The sequence below is a fragment of the Monopterus albus genome, unplaced genomic scaffold (assembly GCF_001952655.1).
Source record: "Monopterus albus unplaced genomic scaffold, M_albus_1.0 scaffold191.1, whole genome shotgun sequence".
In the NCBI taxonomy this organism is placed as follows: domain Eukaryota; kingdom Metazoa; phylum Chordata; class Actinopteri; order Synbranchiformes; family Synbranchidae; genus Monopterus; species Monopterus albus.
Window position 1 is genome coordinate 698,167 of NW_018128071.1, and position 21,433 is coordinate 719,599.

Sequence of the window (21,433 nt, forward strand, 5' to 3'; positions counted from 1 at the left end):
TATATACACACACATATACAGGAGTCAAATTCCTTGCATGTTCTATCATACTTGGCCTTTAAAGATTTTGATTATACTGTACATCCAGACTGACTCTTTATACACATCAGTCGTCCCTTATTTTCATCATCACCACTTTTGCCCAGCACTGAGCTCAATAAGGAGTGGTAAACAGACCCTTGCAACAGGGAGCCAGTAAGAAATACGACTGGGCTTTATTTATTCAAATAGTTAAATAATGAATTAGAGAAACAACTGACATAGCTATTTTTACACCACTGATTGATTTATCCATAGAATAACTAAAAAGATATCAAGTTCACCTTGTGGACCACGCTAAGAAAGATGTCATTATCATGATCATATTAAAAAGATCAAGAAGTACCAAAAATGTAGATTAATTCTCTAAGTATCCATTATTACTTCCATTGTATTCTGGGCAAAAGTTGTAACAATGTCCTGCTGTGAACCATAGTGTTGCACAGATAGCTGACTGACTAACATTCAGCTACCACCATTAAACAGTGTTTCTGTTAGCATTGACTATATGGGGGATAATATCACAGTAACATTGAGATGTTTGAGCATGCCTGCTCCTGCACCATGGTCCCTCTCCAATGACAGCATGCACTTTTTCTAAAACAGGACAGGCTATAATCAAATTGAATGGCTGGGCCTGCCAAAGACCAGGGGATGCAAAGGAAAGGGAGGGAAAGGAGGACTCATTAGCTTGTCACAGAGTCTGTGAGTTTCTGCTCTAAGAGGCCAGGCAGAAAAAGGAGGATGAGACAGAGCAAATAAAAGTGCTAACTAGAAGAAACAATATTGTTTCCACATCACGTCCTGTTTAGCTCAGTTGGTAGAAAAGAAGTATGATCATATTGAATGATTCCACACCTAATTTAGATTGGATTTATTACCAGTACCAATGTTCAAGTAGTGTGTGTCACAGCTTTGGTTTGTTTTCCTGTTTTATGCTTTTATTTTGCCATCTCACCAGCCCCAGCTTTACGTCCTCATTGCTTTCATCTGTTACTCATTTGCTTCCCTGGTTCAGCCTTTATATTCAGCTATTCACCTTTATATTCATGCTGTAAAGCATCCACACTATGTTTTCCTGATTATTCTGGGATCTTCAGTCTGTTTTTTGGCACTTTATAACTGAAAGTATGCAGGACTTATACAGGCCATTCTGGTATCAGACTGTTCAGCTCTTCAAGGATATCTCTGCTTGCATTTTTTGTTTTTTATAAAGTTTATACTTTTTAATTTATTCAGCCTTTTGTTTACAATAGAAGTCAATGGGAGCTCAAAGTGCTGAGTCAGTGATACAGTGCTGGAGTGCCACCTGGTGGTCTATAAAAATGCAGTGCAATTGAGACATGGCACTTCATAACTCCTCTCTCTCTCTCTCACTCTCACTCACACACACACACAAACACACACCTACTTGTTTTACCTACTTTGTGGGGACCAATTGGAATATTTTCACCTCAGCATAATTTCTGATAGAAAAGCCATTCAGGTATCAAAATGTTCAGCTCTTCAAGGACATTCCTACTTGTATTTATTGCATCTCATCCTTGAGATTATTCAAGAAAGAACTTCAGCCATTTCTTCTCATCCTTCAGCTGTTTCAGCAATTGATTTCAGGCATTTTCAGGATTATCTTTCAGCATATCAGCATCCACATGCATTTTCGACAGGAAATGCATTTCTCTAGTTTGATTTTACTTTTGTATTCAACCTTCCCATAAGGACATTTAATATCTATTTCTTCATGCCGTAAATTCACAATAATGTCAATCTCATTGACCCTGACCCTATATACCCAGGAACCCAGCATAATTGAACTTTACATCCTGACTTTGCTATTCTTAACTAAGTAATTAAAGTCTCGGTAATAATATTTCAATTCGATTCATAATTAACATGAACAAATTGGAATCTTTCAGATAAATAAGATTTAAACCAATTTAGTGTGGTTCTTCTAATCCCAATAACATATTCTAATCTCTGCAGTAAGATGCTGTGATCAGTGGTGTCAAAAGCAGCACTGAGATCCAAGAGGACAAGCATGGAGACAAGTCCTTTGAGGCTAGGATGAGATCATTGGTGACTTTCACCAATGCAGTTTCTGTACTATAGATGGACTCTAAAACCTGACTGAAAATCCTCAAACAAATCATTCTTGTGCAAATGGGCACATAACTGCTTTGCAACAACTTTTTCAAGGATTTTAGAAATAAACGAGAGACTGGATATTGGTCTATAATTAGCAAGAACACCTGGGTAATGATGGGACGTACTATGCCGATGCTTCAAACCGTGTGTCAAGAAATCCAGGAAGTCTTTAGTGAAATGCATATTGAGGCTTGTATTGTTTATGGTGAGTGACATCATCGATGACATTTGAAGCCTTGCTGCATGTAGCGGTTCGGGAAGTGGTTACAATTTTGCCATGAGGTATTGATAGTTATAAAGCTCAAGAAATCTCCACACAATTCGTGGGGTGTTGGAGTTGTGAGAGTTTGTGACTTATGTATTTCCAAAAAGAGGAATAGCTTAAACCCCAACACTGTTGAACAAATATTGACTTTAGATAAAAACAAATAGTGTCCCCCTACATCACTTGTACATTAGACTCCTAAACAGCTGAGTTGACAAGAGTTTATCACCAGGAACTACGTCATGTAATTCCATCTGTATTGTTTACATACTCAGTTTGCAAATGCATAATTGCACATGTACAACTGCACATTCACTGCTGGCTATTGCACATACAGCTCTCATGTAGCATAGATTCTCTATCCATCCATCTTTATCCAAGACCAGGTTGCGGGGGCAGTAGCCCGAGCAGAGCCTCCCAGACTTCCCTCTCCCCACACACCTCCTCTAGCTCCTCAGGAGAAACCCCAAGGCGTTCCCAGGCCAGCTGGGAGACATAGTCTCTCCAACGTGTCCTAAGTCTTCTCCAGGGCCTCCTCCCAGTGGGAGGCGTCCAGGAGGCATCTGAAACAGATGCCCGAGCAGCGGCTCTGCTCTGCGCTCCTCCAAGGCGACGTGACTGAGCTCCGCACCATATCCCTAAGGGTGGGCCCAGCCACTCTCCAGGGGGAAACTCATTTCTGCCGCTTGTATCCACGATCTCAATCTTTCTGTCATGATCCAAAGTTCATGGCCACAGGTGAGGGTAGGAACGTAGATCGACCGGTAAATTGAGAGCTTTGTCTTACGACTCAGCTCCTTTTTCACCACAATGGACCAGTACAGAGACCGCATTATTACAGACACAACAAATCTGTCTGTCAACCTGCCTGATGTTAAGGTGGTTTATTACAGTTCAGAACATCAACAGATGGATTGTGGGAAGATGAGGTGTTTGCTTTGACCCAAGCTGATGGAGGCAGAGGGCAGATGAGAGAGGTCCAGTTATTTACACTGATCGTTATCCTGGCAGTGGAGGCAGATGGCCAAACTCTAGTGCCTGGAGAGCACAAGACAGAGGGAGAGTGAGCAGAATGAGTGTTAAGACCCACGAAGTGCAGGGTTAGGCTGGGAGTTGTAGCTGAGGCATGGCCAGAGAGGAATGGAGCCGGGACACAGGTGGGTAATTGCTGAGAGTAGGGTTAATGAGGGCTACGGATGAGGCGCTGTGTGGAGATTACAGCTGAAGAGCAACCCAGATTGAATGGTGTCAGAGAAGCTGCTGATGAATGGAGTAGTAGGCTGATGGCTGAGGCTGAGCTGGAGCACACAGCGGAGGAGCGGCCCAGGCAGGATGGTGCTGATGCAAGAGAGCTGCTACGGAGGTATCGTAGGTGCAGCCCAGGAGACAAACTACAGACTGAGACTACAAGGGAAGACACACAGCAGATCGACGTGCAGAAAAACAGTCTTACTTTGAATGGTGATCGTAATTGAAATGAATTGAACAAAAGATTGCCGCTTCTTCTGCGGGCATAAAATCATGGTAGGGTTGAACAACGAACTGGCAGCATCTGCATGTCTGAGCAGCTCCTAAATGCTCAGCCCTGTAATCAGCTGATTCACATCAGCTGTGAGATCCACCAGGAGTGTGTCTGTACAGAGAGAGGGAAAGGAGAGCGAGAAAGGCAGGTGGCGATAAGCAAACCTGACAGTGACAGACTCAGGGTTAGGATTTCAAATGAGTTATAACTATGTTTAAGTCTAGGGTTGATTAATAGGCTTCAGTTGAAGATCGCTGCCACACCTCCACTTCAGCCTGTGCTTTGAGGGATGTGACAGTTACTGTGACCAGGTGGAGTGGATTCATTTAGACTGACATATTCTTCCTGCTGTAACCAGGTTTCAGTAAGACGCAATAAGTCAGTGTGATGTTCACTTATCAAATCATTCACTAACAGAGATTTGGATGAGAGAGATCTGATATTTAATAGTCCACATTTGATTGTCCTGTTATTTTGATCTATGAGAGGAGGAGTCTTGAGTGAGGCATATGGGATGGTCCAGGGAAGCATTTACAGAACCAGGATGGTGGAGGAAAATGGAGATGTGGGAGCCAGGAGCTTGTCTACCTCGGGTGGTCCATAAAATGCAGCACAATTGGGACATGCCTTGTGTCCCAGGATATTCTTGCCTTGTGCCCCCATGTGACCTTCTTAAGGAATATAAGTTAACTACAATGTAATAATCATTTAATATGAAAGCATGTCAGTCTTCTGTACACGTTTTGTGATTGCACACCATCAACATACCACATCTTAAGCCATCATTGAATCATAGTTCAGCAGATATTGGTGACTCAATCCAATTTAGCAATTTAGCAAATGAAACTTCCTCATTTTTTCTAAAATTCCAAATAGCTGAATTTTAGGCAAATGCATGTTAAAGATGTTTGCTGATGGGAAGCCAGTGAGGGATCATGCCTCATTTGATTGTTCATTGCAATCCCCACTGCAGATCTGTGGCCACTGCCAAACAATGTTACCTACCAATGCTTTCAGCCCTTTTAGTTTGTTCTGTAGACAAACCCAGATGGTCAACACACAACCAGGTTAACCCATGGATTTGCACAGTCCTGATAATTTGGTGCTGTTTAAATTAATAGTGTAAATCTCAGTCTCTGTTACCACAATTTAACTCACCTTTATCTTTCTGACATATTTCCCTTACTGGACCTCCAAACTGTCATTCCTTGAGAAGCAGGTAGCTTCCCTTCTCCCATTTCACTGAATTTGTTGGAGAAGTGACATACACACTAAGAAAAACTACTTTTGAAATATGTGAAGAGAGTCAGTAACAATTTATAGAAATATTAAGTATTAATTCTGCATTCAAACATAAAATGTAAATTTCACATATATAAGCTACTCTGGCAAAAATTGGCCTGGTGCTGAAAGAAACTGGAACAGAGATTAAACTTGCACAGGCTATTTACGTCACATTCGCGTTACACAGACATACTGTTACAGTTTGACCTTTGCTTCCTGGTTTTCTGTTGGTTTTTCCACCGGATTCCCTGTCTCTCCTATCACTTCTGACCTGCACCAGCGTAATCATCCAGAATCACATCCACCTGCCACTCATTACCCCCCAGTTCAGTTCCCCATATACAGTATATGTCCTTTTCTGTTAGTACTATCAGAAGACCACTCATCAACAAGGAGCAAGCCACAATTCTGTAATTGCAGAAATGTGCACAAACTGGTACAAAACCCATGAAATCATGAGGTGGACTGTGAATGAATGAGAGAAATACATGTTTCAGCCTAGAGGTACCCAAGATTAAACATTAAATGGCTGGAAATGAGCAAAATGAGCAGCCATGGGCTATTTAAAAACAGAAGTTCCAGAATCTGTCAGTGTCCACTCCTGCTTTCCTGTCAGAGACTCTTATTTTGAAAGGAACTGCCTGGTTTCCATAACCTCATCCTCTCCAGCATCACTACTTCCAATCAATGGCTGATTCAGAACACCTGGCTTATTCCACTTGCCTGTCACTGTTGGTCCCCACCCTACATAAACTGCTTCATTTCCTTTTTTTTTCTTCCTATTTGCCAGATAGATCTCAGCATCCAGTGCTGTGTTGTACATTTCAGTTATTACTTATCACCAGACCTACATTCTGCCTGTCTAATCTTTGCTGAGTTCAGTGCATTTTTTGTTTCTCCCAGCTGACGAGGACTGTTTTTTTGTTGTTGTTGTTGTTGTTAATGTTTTTGGTGCCTTGTGCATACTTTTTAGTTGTGAGAAAAGATTTCCAACCTGTTTCCAGCTACCTTTATGTAGTGATGGCCGATGAGGCTTTGTTGAAGCTTTGACACAGTATTCACACAAATGGTTCATTACTCGAGGCCTCAATGACACAGTGCTCAAGTAGGACTTCTAGTGGTCAAGAAATTGAAGTGCAGTCAAAACGTGTCGCTTATTGGTTCATGGATTGTTTGGGATTTGATTCGCCATGCACATTCCTGTTCGACTAAACTACATGGTTGTATGGTTTCAAGCTGACACAGTAAAATATACATGGACACATGTTGAAGACCATGTTTCTTATGTGGCACGTTTGAGTGTAACCCTATATGCTCCTCACTTATATTTTGTGTTATGAAAACATTTAAATGGTGCTGCTACATTCATGAGATGTGCTCTACAAATTCAGGCAGATGTCATTTTCACATGGGACTGGTGCAAATACAGATTATGCTATGGACTTCAGCAAAGTTTGTTTTGGGGTTCATTGGTAAAGAGGTTCATGGGTATGTGGGTAAAGAGGGTGTGCTTGAAGAACAGGGCAGTGGGTGTGCTTGTGTAATTGAGTTTTTATTGAAAAATAACAGTATATCCACAGTTTTCAGACACAATCGGGTTCTCGTTTTACAGACTATATCCCCAGCCTTGGAAAAAACCCATTCACATGGCACAGATGAGGCTGGGGTACACAGGAAATGCTTGGATAATTCATAGAGGTTTGGGTATATAGTAGTGGTGGACAAACAGAAGAAGAAGGCTGTAGTGACAGATGTAGCAATCCCAAGCGATAGCAACATCAGGAAGAAGGAACACGAGAAGCTTGAGAAATACCAAGGGCTGAAAGAAGAGCTACAAAAGATGTGGAAGGCGAAGGCACAAGTGGTCCCCGTGGTAATAGGAACATTGGGGGCTGTGACCCCCAAACTGGGAGAGTGGCTCCAACAGATCCCAGGAAAAACATCTGAGATCTCTGTCCAGAAGAGTGCAGTACTAGGAACAGCTAAGATACTGTGCAGGAACCTCGAGCTCCCAGGCCTCTGGTAGAGGACCCAAGCTTGAGGTAAGGTGGGGGGTTCTTCCTGAAGTCCACTGTCATCTCGCAAGAAGGAGCACACAACAGCCACTCAAGGGTGTCTCTGCAGTAGGCTCAAAGGAGTGGACCTCTGTCTATGTAACTATTTTATCTGTTTCTCTTTAACTTACTATCTAGCTATCTATTGATCTCTCTTATCTACACTGATTCTCCACTAAATACACAATCTGCTACAACACTACTAACTCTCAAAGCAACTAACCCAACAACAGCAACAAACCAACCTGGGCAGATTCAAATGAACGCCACTAAATAGAGATATCCTGTCTCTGAACACACTCGATCCAAAGTGATTCACATGACAAACCGAACCAATCAGCTGTTTCACCTGACGTCTGATGAACCCAACTGCGTCGGACGTCACTCAAGTGATTCAAACGTCACTAGTCACTTGACCGAAACACGCCTCGGCACAGTGGTTCAAAAAAATTGCTTTATGAGCTACCACGCATGTGTCGGAGCCTCAGGTGTCAAACAGCCATCAGTACCTTTATTATCATTATGTTGTGTTCTCAGCCCTGTTGTTGATTGTCTAGAGTGTCTGGCCTGTTCCCTGTCTACCTATGGAGAAGATCCTGTACTGATTGATTTTGCTGCCATACGTAAGTCTGTGTATCAACCCTATCTCAACTACTCTTAGAGGCTAAGCAGGATGGAATGTGATCATAAACTTGGAAGGGAGACTGTTTGAAGAGACTTGCAAACCATTGGTATGAGTATATCCTTCCCTGATGATCCACAGGCAGCCCCACTGGTCTTTCTTGCAAACCACAGCCGTCTTCCTCATTTGCAATTCTCCCCCCTCACCTGTAGTTTTTTAATAAACAGTTTCCCTGTGTCTCCAGTTGGACATTTTTGTTGGGATCTTCATTGTAAATTACCTTTTTTCTTCACCACCTGGTGTTTGTAGTTTTCCAATTTTGTGCCAGTCGCATGACAGGTGAACACACCCGCTAGTTCAATCTGAACACTATACTGTTTTCTTACATGGGTTCACTTGGATTTTAAGGGGACTTAGTGTACTGGGGGGGGGGGGCTTCTAGGGTCAAGTCCACCTAATGTTCAGGTCAACTGACTAAGACACTTGTCATCTTGCATACAGCTCTTCCAAGTAACATCTAGACACAATCGCAGCACTATGCATTAGGAGCAACTTGAGGTTTAACATTTTAATTCAATTCAGTTTCATTTGTATAGTACTAAATCACAACAAATGTCATCTCAGGACACTTTACAAAGTAAGGTCTAGACCTTACTATTATTATTGTAGAGGAAAAACTGAAAACTCATTACCTTACCAAGTACAGTACCACTATGTGCAATATTTGAAATTCACCATTTCATTTATTTTATTTTTGTATTAACAACTTTATTTACTATTTTAGTCTTATGTAAATTTATTATTATACTAAATGTTCTTTTTTTGGCTTTAAACTCTACTTGACTCCAAGAGGGCCCTGCACAAGAATTCCTATATGCCTAGACTGTCTATGCAAAAATGGCAAATAAAAATCTTGAACTGCCCCCTTGATCAAGCACTGGGCAGGAACAACTCTCTTTAATGGAAGAAAACTTTGACATTTGGACTAGGTAGAAAGGGAATTGAATCAGACCTTCTGGCTGGGGATGACCACACTCCTTCCTGAGCCACAGTCACTTGTGCTTCCCAGATGGACAGACTGATACCCCTGAGGTTTAACTGACTTGGTGTTATACTGTGGTGATTAAGTGTTCCCTTAATTTTTGGAGCAGTTTATTTTAATCCATCATCACTCTCTCCAGATAAAAGTGCCTCTGCTTATTCACTCTTACTTGCTCATTTTATCTCTCATTATCCCTGTGCAGAGGCAAAGGGCTCTCAGTCCTCTTACTACAAATCACCCTCCAGCATGATACAGTATATAAGAGCTTCTACCCACACTCTTCTTTCACAGCCTCAGTGAAATGTAGCAGAGTCACCTCGACTCAGGCTCAACCTGTCCCGGTCCAATTAGTGAAACCACCCACCACTGAGTGCACTCACAGTGGAAAGGAGGGTGGAGAGCCTTTTAAGTGTGACTTTTCAGGGTTTTCTCCTCTGATGCATGTGGGGTAAAACATTGCATCACTGACTTACACTCACAACTAATGAGGGCAATAAATAAATACAAAATAATGACAATGAGACACAAAAAAAAAAGCTGTGGTGGTGTTTTATGTGCACATGAGCAAGCACACCAGTTTCACAGTTTCATTTCTCCTCTCTTCAGCTCAACCTGGTCACAGTGACTCCTGCATTGTCACCCAGCTGGTGCTGCAGCTAGCCAAGCAGTGGCAGGAATAGAAGCACAGATCTCTGGCTATGACTTCTGACACAGGGATTTACACTGTCGCCGAACTCTGACTTTGTTTTGGCTGACTCGCACTCCTAAACGGACAGCCTATACTGTAGGTTTAAATTTCTGGTACAGGAAACCATCCAAGCCTCAGATGTTCTTATTTAGTGTTCTGATTTCTTGACACATTTGCAGAGTCTGTATGAATGACTAATCTGAAATACTTTATTAAATGCAGGAAAAGACAGTAAAGAGAAATCAAGAAATTCAACCGCCTCATGAATGTAGAGGTTAAGGTTGGAGTAGTTAGACTCTCCTTTAGAAAGGCCAACCTGAGGAGGGGCATCAAGAGGGCCAAGCACCACTACAAGCTAAAGGTCGAGGAACACTTCACAAACCCTGACCCCCAATTTATGTGGAAAGGCATCTAGGTCATCAGTGACTACAAGCCCGGCAACTCCACCGCAACAACCACAGATGTCACCTTCCTCAGTGAGCTAAATTACTCTTATGTTCGCTTCAACCAGGACAGCAAGGAGACAGCTATCAAGTCCAGATGCTCCGCAGACCACCAGCCACTCACACTCACCTCCACTGATGTGTATCCTGCTCTGACCAATGGCCTCAGCATGTTAGGTCAGACAGCACCTGCTCCTCCACCATTATCCTCAACACCAGCGTACCACAGGGCTGTGTGCTGAGCCCATTCATCTACTCCCTTTTCACCCATGACTGCAGGCCTGTGCATGGCTCCAACACCATCATCAAGTTCACAGATGACACCACGGTGATCAGCCTTGTCAGCCTACAGGGAGGAGGTAAAGCACCTGGCTATGTGGTGCACTGACAATAACCTGCTCCTTAACACCAATAAGACCAAGGAGCTCATTGTGGACTACAGGAGGGAGAAAGGAGGCACACACGACCCCATCTATATTAACGAGATGGTTGTTGAACATGTCTCCAGCTTCAAATTTCTGGGGACCCACATCTCAGAGGATCTGTCCTCTACCACCAACACCTGCAGCCTGGTTAAGAAGGTCCACCAGCACCTCTTCTTCCTGAGGACACTGAAGAAGAAGAACCACCTGTCTTCAGCCATCCTGGTGAACTTCTATGTTTACCAGGATGGCTGAAGACAGCCATCCTACACTGTGCCATCGAGAGCATCCTGACCAGCTGTATCACAGTCTGGTATGGAAACTGCTCTGTCTCCGACCGCAAGGCACTGCAGCAGGTGGTAAAAACTGTCCAACACATCACAAGGTCTCCACTTCCAGCCATTGAGGGTGTCCACAGGGACCGCAGTTTCCGACATGCTCGCAGCATTCTCAAGGACTCCTCTCACCCTGCTCATAAACTGTCTGACCTCCTTCCCTATGGGAGGCACTTCAGGAGCCACTTCATCTCAGGTGGCTTTATAGTACGCCTACACACCTTTTGACGCGCGCAGCGAAATCTCCTGTCGTGACACCGTATCTACGGTTTAAACCGGTCACGGGAGGTACTCAGGCCAGCCGTTTTGGACATCATCAGTCACGTGTCTTTTCAGCAATGATACAAGCCTCAAGGCAGTGGTTCGCAGGAGATCCCTCTCCCGGCTCGACTCAGGTATCGAGGCCTTGGTGTCAGATGGCCATCACTACAGTCAGCATAAGCCACTACCAGCTGTACTCATCCCCTCCTGCCCTCTCTGCTGCTAGAGCTTGCTGCCTCAGGCTGCAACACCTAACTCCTCTCCCTGGACTTCCCCACTCAGTGACCTCCTGTGAATTCACTTCCCTGAAGAACCTACTCATCCCCAGTCTCAGCAACTCATTGGACCTCTTCTCTAAAACTGTCACTATTCACTTGCTGTTTGCTTCTAATAAAATCTCGTGTTAGAACCGTGTGTCTGCCTCCTGAGTCCTGCCTGCTTGCTCACCTTGCTCCTGCAAGTGAGCTATTAACTGATGAATGTTTTGATAATCAATTTATATATATAAAAAAGGAATAGATAGCAACCTAAATATAACCCAATACATTTTTAGTCAAACAAATGAAGATATCATCATTTCTGATATTATGATGGCTATTTCAAATACATTTAATCTACATTTCTTTCATTACCTAAAATCAGCCTTATTTTGTTTAACACAAGAAATATAACTGCTGCACTGAGGTGACATTCTTTTGGCTCTGTGCAACCTAAATACTACAGTCATATTAACTCAATGCTAACATTCTACAACATATTGTAGAGTACTCAGCAGCATGCAAAAATACCATGGCAGCCATTACATATCATACAAATACTCAGCTCATCAGATACCTGGATGTTAAATAACCTATGCATAACTTAATCAGGTTAGTTTACTTAGTAAAAATGTATTTAAAGCAAGAGATGTGCAGTTTACCACTGCCAGCAACACAGTCAATGTCACTCATAGGCTGTTCACTGATTTGTTAAACATTATATTGGCTTGACTTTTTTGTGTCTGGAAGGTTTGGCACTACACTCCTGAAATCTGCAGCCAACAGATACTGAAACTACAGATCGAATGAATGCTTGTGTGGCAGACAATGTGTTTCAGCTTTCTACCCAGCCAACACGCCAAACTATAGATGTCTTTATAGGGTTGTATTGAATGTCTGGAGAAACTGATCTGTTCACACACTCTTGCCCCCAGCTCATCCACTTCCTGTTTGGCAAGCACCAAGTTACAAAAACTGAGGTGCACAGCCTGGTGAAGCAACACCAATGTGACTACACCATTTTGAACTTTCTCCTCATCAGCACCTGCTCCAAATGTCAGCTGTTGTCTTTCCTCGACCACCTCAGCTTCATCCTCCATCTCAGAACCGGGTCTTCATTTCGCATCTCCTCTCCTTAGCTTCATCTTTTCCCTCGCTCAATGACCCCATCCAAATTCATGCCTCTTCTAAGACCGAACTTCTTTTCTGGCAATATCTCCTATCTAACTGGAATGGAGTCTCCTTTTTCTGGGATGAAGACTGTAGTGCCTCCTGCAACATACCGTAGGTCTTGGGGGCTTGTGGGGACTAAATGGATTTCTGACACATGGCCTCCTAAACTCATTCAGTTCCTCAAACTACCTTTATGTCTATCTTCAACAGTTTTTGGAATTTATCCTATGGTGGTTGTAGTATTGTGTGGCCCGTTCTGGGAACGTAAATCTATCCTATCTAGTCTGACTGGACCAAAACAAAGGTAGGATGGCAGGCCAGGGTTCATACTGACTGAATACATTTTTAAATTGTTCTTTTAAACAAAATTAGTACAATGTCAAACTTTTTTAAAAATAAATGAGTTTCTATTTTTGCATTCGTTCAATACTTAAGTGATGTGTTGACTTCTTATTGGCAGAGAAACATTCTAAACACAAAGTTGATTTCACCAACTTATAAAGTTGTTTTGGTGAACGACTACAGTATTATGTAATTTATTTACTCATGCAGCAGAAATTGAGCAACACTAGCATTCATTTGGAGTCATGTTTCTGCCCCTTGATGATTTAATGTCTAACATTAACTCTCTTTTAGCTCTGTTTTGGTTTCCACCAGCTATGGAAAATGGAGATTTTGTTTTTAGGGTTGGTGAGAGTGAACAGTAAAGCTGTGGGCCATAAAACCAAAACAATGAGCTGAAAGAGCCTAAAATTCTGTGTAGAACCGAGGAGAACTGCAGAGTTTGGTGATTATTATGTTTGTCACACCACGCAGTCACTTAATCCACTGCTGTTTTTAAAAATATTGATTTTTGATGCTTGGTAGAAGCTTCTTTTTATATTGTGATCACAACATGTCATCCAAAAGAACTTTCTCTGGTTTCGTTGGGTTAAATTAAAGGGATTTTTTGACTGTTCAGATGTAAGACATCTCCTGCATTCCTCTCTACCATGGTGATAAGGAACAGACTTCTCCAGTGGTTTTGCTTTTTCCAGAATGCTTCATTACTGTAGTCTCTTTTTTTCATCTGACATTCTTATCTAGTTTCTTGTATCTCTTTTTAATCTTGCTTTCAGCACTTTAAAAGCCTTTTCTGTTTTCAATAATGCATGGTATTCTTTAAAAGTGCAGTTTCACAGTGATAAGGACTTGAAGCACCAGATTTGACAAGACAAAAAAGGGAATGAAAGCAACACATACTTCAAGTACATTGTGACAAGGTTCTTGAGGAAAAAACAAAAAGATGTAGTCGAAAATGCAAGACAAACCAATAATTTATTGTGCTCATTCCCAAAGTGAAAAATAGAAAAATGCAGATATTTACAAAGAGGTTAAAACATTCTTCCAAAAAAAACAAAAATGCAACAAGTAGCACTGCAGTCATCAGCAAGACAGGTACAGCCTTCAATGCAGCTCAAAACCAACAGCTCCATGCTAGAACTTGGGTTGCCTTTAATACCCTATGCTCCACCCCCTACCAATCGCGTCACAGTGACGACTACTCACATGACGCACACAAAACTATATTTAACCCTGTAAAGCCCAACATATCAAAAACTAGCCAGAACTTTTTAATTTTTTGGAACTGATATGTTTATTAAACCTTTTTGTCAGAATCGGCGCGCGTAATGCGGCCGAAAAGTGTTGTGAACTCAATTAAATGGCCAGATGAGGAAGTGTAAAACAAAAACCGTCTCTTTATTAAGAGAACTAAAACTTAACAAAAAACCGTACAAGACACAGTGGAACCACAAAAACTCACGGTCGGTATCGGTCCCAGGTCAGAGCCAGCAAACACGTACATCCAGGGGAATCCAAAGTGCGTAGTCCGAAGGGAAAGTCCAATAAGCCGATACACATAAGCAGTCCGAGATAAGGGGGCAAGGCAGAACAGAGTAATCGGAACCGAATCGTGACACCTTTTAACAAAATCCAAAATATAATTCATGATTCAAAATTCAAGATTCACGATTTTTATTTGCCATATATGCATAGACAGACAGTCCAGACATATAGGAATAGAGGTGCCATATTATTTAGATTATTTCCTTTTCTTTTGTATCACATTTGATACATGGGGTATTTTTGGTGATTTTTTTGCTCAGAAACCTCATGTATCAAATATGATATAAATGGTTTTATAGGGTTAACAACCTTAAAAATGGTTGCAATGTTTGAACCTACAACTCAACAGACAAATGACAGCAAAACACTCACCCCAGCAACTAAACGACATGAAACACAGTAATAATGCAACTTAACTACATTGTGGATTCGTTTCTCTATGCGCATATAAAACTGATGGCGCTCCGTTTGATTTGTGTATGTGCACATGTATGTCTGTGTAGCCTACATACTTCGTCAGCCACTCGTGACGATGCTACTCTGTCACATCATCCCCATCCTCCCGGAAGTTGGCAAAACTTGGCAACCTAGAAAGATAATCTGCCACCACATTGGTCCGGTCTGCCAGATGAATAATGGCAAAATTATAGGGCTGCAACAACATATACCACTGTGTTAGGTGGCTGTTGTGATCCTTCATGGAATTGATCCACGTAAGTGCCCAAAGGTCGGTCTCCAAGTCAAACTCCCTTCCACTCAGGTAATACCTTAGCCGTTCCAGGGCCCACTTGATGGCCAGTGCTTCCTTCTCTATTGCCGAATACTTGGTTTCTCTGGGCAGAAGTTTTTGACTAAGATACAGGATAGGTTGCTCTTCTCCTGGATTCCCCTTTGCCAAAACAGCTCCTAGGCCCACTGCAGATGCATCCACTTGTACCAAGAACCGCTTGCTGAAGTCAGGGCTCCGAAGCACTGGTGACAAGCACAGACAAGCTTTCAAGGTATGAAAGGCAGTTTCACATTCCTCATTCCACATTACCAAGTTCTTTTGGTTATTGGCAGTTAATGCAGTTAGTGGAGCTGCAATCGTTGCAAACTGAGGCACAAATCTGCAGTACCACCCTGCTCACCCCAAAAAGGGTTGCACAGCCTCCTTGGTACGAGGATGAGGACAGCTCTGGATTGCTTCCACCTTATCCATCTGCAGTCGCACCTCTCCTTCTCCCAGCTGGTAATCAAGGTATCATGCCTTTTGTCAAGCCCATTGACATTTAGCAGGGTTAAGGGTTAACCCAGCACCCCGGATTTTCCCTAGGACTTCCTTTAGGTGCTGGAAATGCTCCTCCCACATATGATTGAAGATGACCACATCATCAAGGTAGACAGCACTGAAATCATCACAACCCCCGTAGGACCTTGTCCATGAGCTTTTGGAAGGTTGCGGGTGCCTCATGCAAACCAAATGGCATCACAGTGAACTGGAACAATCCTGCAGGTGTGCGGAAAGCAGTGTAGAGTCAACTTGCATGTTCCAGGGGCAACTGCCAGTATCCCTTACACAAGTCAAGAACCGTGATGTACACTGCAGATCCAATCTTCTCCAGCAGGTCATCGATTCGGGGCATAGGATAGGCATCAAACTCAGAAATGGAATTGAGCTTTCAGAAATCAATACAGATCCGTAAAGACCCATCTTTTTTGGCAACAACCGGACTACACCATTCTGAGGTTGATGGCTCAAAAACACTCATTGCCAGCATTTTCTCCACCTCTCTTCGTAGCTGTTTCATCAACTGCTGTGGAACATGATAAGGCAGTTGCCAAATATGCCCATTGTTTTTCAAGCGGATCACATGTTTGATAAGATTAGTCTGGCCTGGGGTGAGGGCACTTCATGGAAAACTTGATGTCTTGACCTCAGCAGTTGGTCTTCTATGCTCCTTCCATTCCTTCAGAAGGTTGACATGGTATTGCCTTGCTTGGGCCTCTTGCAGATTCTTTCCAGCTGTTTGCTACAGCCAATCTCTCATTTGTAACACAAACGGAACCACCCCTTTCTCTCAATATGTTGAGTCAGATGCATCTCAGGTTTTGCATAACAGGTCCAAAGGTTCCTGGGCCTCCCAACCATACAGGAGCTCAAAAGGGGAAAAACCTGTGGAAGCTTGCAACACCTCTCGGTAGGCAAAAAGTAAGAATGGTAAACAGCAATCTCAGTCCTTTCCAGTGACAGCCACAAACCTCTGCAGCATCCTTTTCAAGGTCTAGTTGAATCTCTCAACCAACCCATCAATTTGAGGATGATAAGAGGTAGTCTTCATGGAGGTAATGCCCAACTGCATATGAAAAAGCTGTAACAGATGAGGTGAAATTAGTATCTTGGTCTTTAAGTATCTTGTCTGGAATCCCCACCCTGGAGAAGAGCTGGACCAAGACACGTAAAACAACAGGGGCAGTAATGGTATTTAGTGGAAAGGCTTCTGGGAACCTGGTAGCATAATCGCAGACTACCAGAATATACTGGTGACCTCAGGCACTTTTTGGCAATGGGTCTACAATGTCCATAGCAATTCTTCGGAAAGGAGTAGAGATGACAGGAAGTGGCTGAAGAAGAGCCTGGTCAGACCTGTGAGTTGGGGATGTCTTTTGGCATACAGGACAAGTGGCACAATATGTCTGAACATCAGAATACATGCCTGGCCAAAAAAAGCATGAACTAATGTGGAGGAAGGTTTTATGGTGATCAAAATGGCCTGCCCATGGTACTGTGTGTGCATTGTGCATAACTAATGAGTGGCAGCTTGTTGGAACTACTAGTCATTTCTGAGCATCATTATAGGCATACAATACATCATTTTCAACAATAAAACTTTCCTTTCCCCCATGTTAACCTTAGCTTTGTCTGAGCATGTGTGAAAACAGGACATACAACATTTTCATCATCATCCCCCCCACCATTAGAATCTCCTTCCCGCTGAAGGTCCATTAGCACAGGCAAATCAGTCCCAAGAACAATGTCCACCGGCAAATGTTCCACCACCCCAACAGTCATCAAATATGGCTGTTCATTAATGATCACAGTCACTTCTGCCTTTGGATAGGCATGACTGTCCCTATGAACACACCAAATATCTGTTTTCATACTGTAGTCCACATAGCCCCCAGGTACCAGGCTCTTTTTCACCAAAGAAGTGAAACTCCCACTGTCTAGCAGAGCTGACACCTGCTGACCATTAACAGGTACAGGTTTATGAGTACTCCTTCTGAGGCCTCTATTTTCTATGACCTCTGCCTCCCTTTGGGGAGCATAACAGGCCCCAATAAGCTTGGATTTATGCATTGGACACACAGAAGCTTTGTGACCCAACTGTTGACAATAAAAGCAAACCAAAGGCTTACCGGTAGTGGTGGTTGGGCTAGCAATACCTTTAGACACCTGGCTGTTATCCGCCTTAACCTGCCAGGACTGTCTAGGCTGTAGACCAGGTTGTGCTGTGCTGGGACTGTGTCGTCCACATCTTTCTCCCCATGCAGCCAGTCAATCCATCAGCAGGCTTGTGTTCCTTCACCCAGGTCCTTACATCTGGTGGAATAACAGAAAGCAGCTGCTCCAGAATGATGAGTTCTCCAATCTGTTCTTTGGAGAGCTGCTCTGGCTGAATCCAGCATCAGTAGAGACCTTTAAGGCGATGGTAAGTTTCCGTGGTGGTCTACCCTGCTGGCACAAAGGTGGCCCAGAATCGCTGCCGGTAGGTCTCTGGTGAAATGTCAAATTTTGTCAGTAAAGCTTCCTTTAAATCTGCATAACAATGAGCCTTGTCTTCATCCATGGCCGTGTAGGCCTCTAGTGCCTTGCCAGAAAGAAGTGGAATCAGAGAACATGCCCACTCAGCCTCTGGCCATCTCCAGGTCTTTGCAGTCCGCTCAAACCTCCACAAATAGTTTTCAGTGTCCTCACCTATCTGATATGACGGAATCTTTGGATCAGCACCGTATGACCTCCAGTCCAGCTGCTCACTGTCACCCCTCTTAAGGACTGTTGGCCGGCTCTCTCTCTTCTGATGTGATGGCGCTGGTGTTGGCAGCATCATCCAAGGGCTACCTATAGATGTGCTAGTCCTGTCGGGGGTAATGACTGCAGGCTCCCTGCTGTGAGAAAAAGTCCATTTATTTTGAAAAGAGAAGACTAATAAAAAGATATATTTCTCTATATGAAATTTATTATGCATTAACGTATCAAAATAAGCATGTGCACATGGATCCCTTCTGTTTAAGATAAACAGAAAAGACTAACTTCAACTTAGCAGTACACAACATTTACAGGAAAAAGATGTTGCTTTCTGAATGGTCCAAAAACTGTTGGGGAGCAATTGTGGTTTAAACTTAATTCTCCCAAGATTGGTCCTTCAATCCGTCCATCCTCCAATTGTCCTCTCTACTCCAATGGTTGTAGACAGCACCCTAAAAAGGGAGGAATACCTGCCCTGTCTTAATTCCTAGATAGACACTTATGTCTTTCTTTGTTTCCAAAAGACTTTAAGCACTACCCCCCATTCCAATAAAGCTTCTCTGCCTTGGTGTGTGTCTGTGTTACCCTGTCTTTTGAAGTGGCTCCTCTTCCTGGCTTTTAGATCTAATCTCTGTTCCTACTCTCCTAAAAACCCCAATAAACTCTAGCTCCCCCGTCCCATCAGCCAGGTGGTGGTAATAAAACAACTGTAGACCCTCTTTGCTAAAGCTGTAAATCTGATGAGAGTCAGTGTTTTGGTGAACCAGTCCCTTTGATGTTAAACAGTGCTCCAGTTTGCTTAGACAGTAAATACTAACCAGTGATTCAGTGCACACATAGGGTGATATGTAACTACATAACATAAACACAACTGTGAGATTAAAATGTATAAACTTATGTATGCTATATAATAAAACCCTAACTAATTATATTCATTTCTATCTAAAAATGAAAATCACCCTAACACTGCTAGCACTTCAACTTCATATGGTTAAAATATGTCAATGCTTTGCTTTTGGTTTGTTCTGCTAACACTACCACTGTAAATTACTGGTCATACAGATGAGGCTGTGGTGGCCAAATGACTGAGTGCTTGAATTAAGCATTGAGTAGCTTTGAAATGTGACATTTTATTTGCATGAAATTCCCATCAGAGCACAATGCATAATGTTCAGATACTGAATGAGCCATTAAAAATATTGGGCATACCACTCAATTCATGCCATAGCCACTGTGGCATGTGTAGTGCAGCCAATTGTCATTGTATCCTTTTGTGTAATTCCCTCCAAAACATTGAATTTGTGTTACTCTTTTTTGAAAAAACTCAGTCATTGATGAGGGTGTAAACACAAGTAGTGTCTGATGACATTCAAGTCTATTTTGTTTAAATCCAAACCTACTGTTACAGCAACTTGTGTAGCCAAACTGAATGCAACTGGATAAGCTTTTCACTTTGGAAAACAGAAGCGAGTCAATTTGTCTGAGGTGGGAAGGGGAAGGGGTGGCAGTGTTGATGACATATTCTCATCCTCACTGTTTGCCAGGAGATGGTTTTGCTTTCTGCTTTGAGAGGACCAGGCCCTTCAGTTATTGTGGTAATGATGTCACTAGTGTTTGCTGTCCATTGTGAAGTTCTCCATGGGGCATTTATCCATTTGGAATGCATGCAGATCGACAGATGTGCCATGGCTTAATATGGGATAGGCTACAAATTTGAATGCTAATGATGATGCTTGATGTGTTTTCTTACACCTGTGGGAATTCCTTACACCGACGGGCAACTGATGGTAACCAGTGCTAACCAATTTCCCCTTAGTTTAGTTTAATATAATTGCTCTTTGTTGCACACCTTCTCTTCACTCTGGCTCATTCTCCTCTTCTTCCTATGTGTGTCTCCTCATGTAGTTGGTGCTACCAGAGTACTCCATCCATGGGCTCTTCTGTATCATGTTCCTGTGTGCCCAGGAGTGGCTGACTGTGGGCCTCAACATCCCCCTGCTCTTCTATAACACATGGAGGTAACTATCCAAACCACTGTACTGTTTATATATATATATGTGTGTGTGTGTGTGTATGTGTGTGTGACCAAGTGAGTTTTATAGCTGTGCTTCCACTGTCAGAAATTTGTCCTGATGTTTTCAGAGCTGTGAGGACCCTTTAGTAGACCAAGCTAACTCTCATTAGCAGGCAGCTACATCTTGTTTAGAGCAGAGTCACCAAGGGCACTGGTGTTCCAGTTGCACACTGGGAGCACTGTGTTCTCGAGACCACAGGAGTTTTGACTTCAAGTTCACACTTACCAAATTACTACAATCACCTACTGTGATTGTGAACAAGCTGTGCAACAGGACAAGGACATCTAGCAGTAGGCTAAATAGTATGTATCACCAGAGCACAGCCACAGCCAGGAAAAATGGAAAAAGGCAGTACAAGAAACTAGACAAGAGTAAATATTGGACTGGCTTTCACTCACTGGCAAGAGCTAAAAATAACCCTGTCAGGGTGATTAACTGTTCATAGCTGCCGTCCTGACATTAGCTGTAGAAATCTGCTGAGTGAACATCTCCCATCTCATGGAGATTTGTAGTTTTTTTTTTAGATGTAAAAAGTAATCTGATTCAGTCTCCCAAATAAATAAATTCATCTCAAGCCAGAAAGTTCAGTCAGTTTTTGTCACCGTCACACCAAATACGTCTTTGATATTTGCAGCCTACCAAACTCAGCTAGCTATTAATAAATTAAATTTAGTTTCACATTAAATTACATTTAAAATACATTTAGTATTATATAAAATTACATAAATTGCATTAAATTACATTTAGTAATTGTACATTTAGTCATTGTTAGAACCCAAGCACCCTGTGGCTGGCGCCAAAAATGACATCGCAGCTCCCAGCATGCAGTGCGCATTGGTGTTGTTTCACCAGGTTGCACAACTCTTAGTTTTTGTAATTTAGTGTGTGCAAAACAGGACATGGACGAGCT

General features: G+C 42.6%; 1 protein-coding gene across 4 annotated transcripts in view; it reads left to right on the top strand.

Moving 5' to 3' along the window:
- cnih3 (cornichon family AMPA receptor auxiliary protein 3) overlaps positions 1 to 21,433 on the top strand; it is a 193,073-nt gene that overhangs the window by 115,871 nt on the left and 55,769 nt on the right. For all 4 annotated transcript variants that reach the window (XM_020617537.1, XM_020617538.1, XM_020617536.1 and 1 more), the window contains one exon: positions 20,354 to 20,466. In XM_020617537.1, the coding sequence (XP_020473193.1) occupies positions 20,354 to 20,466 (113 nt within the window). The remainder of the gene's footprint in view (positions 1 to 20,353; positions 20,467 to 21,433) is intronic.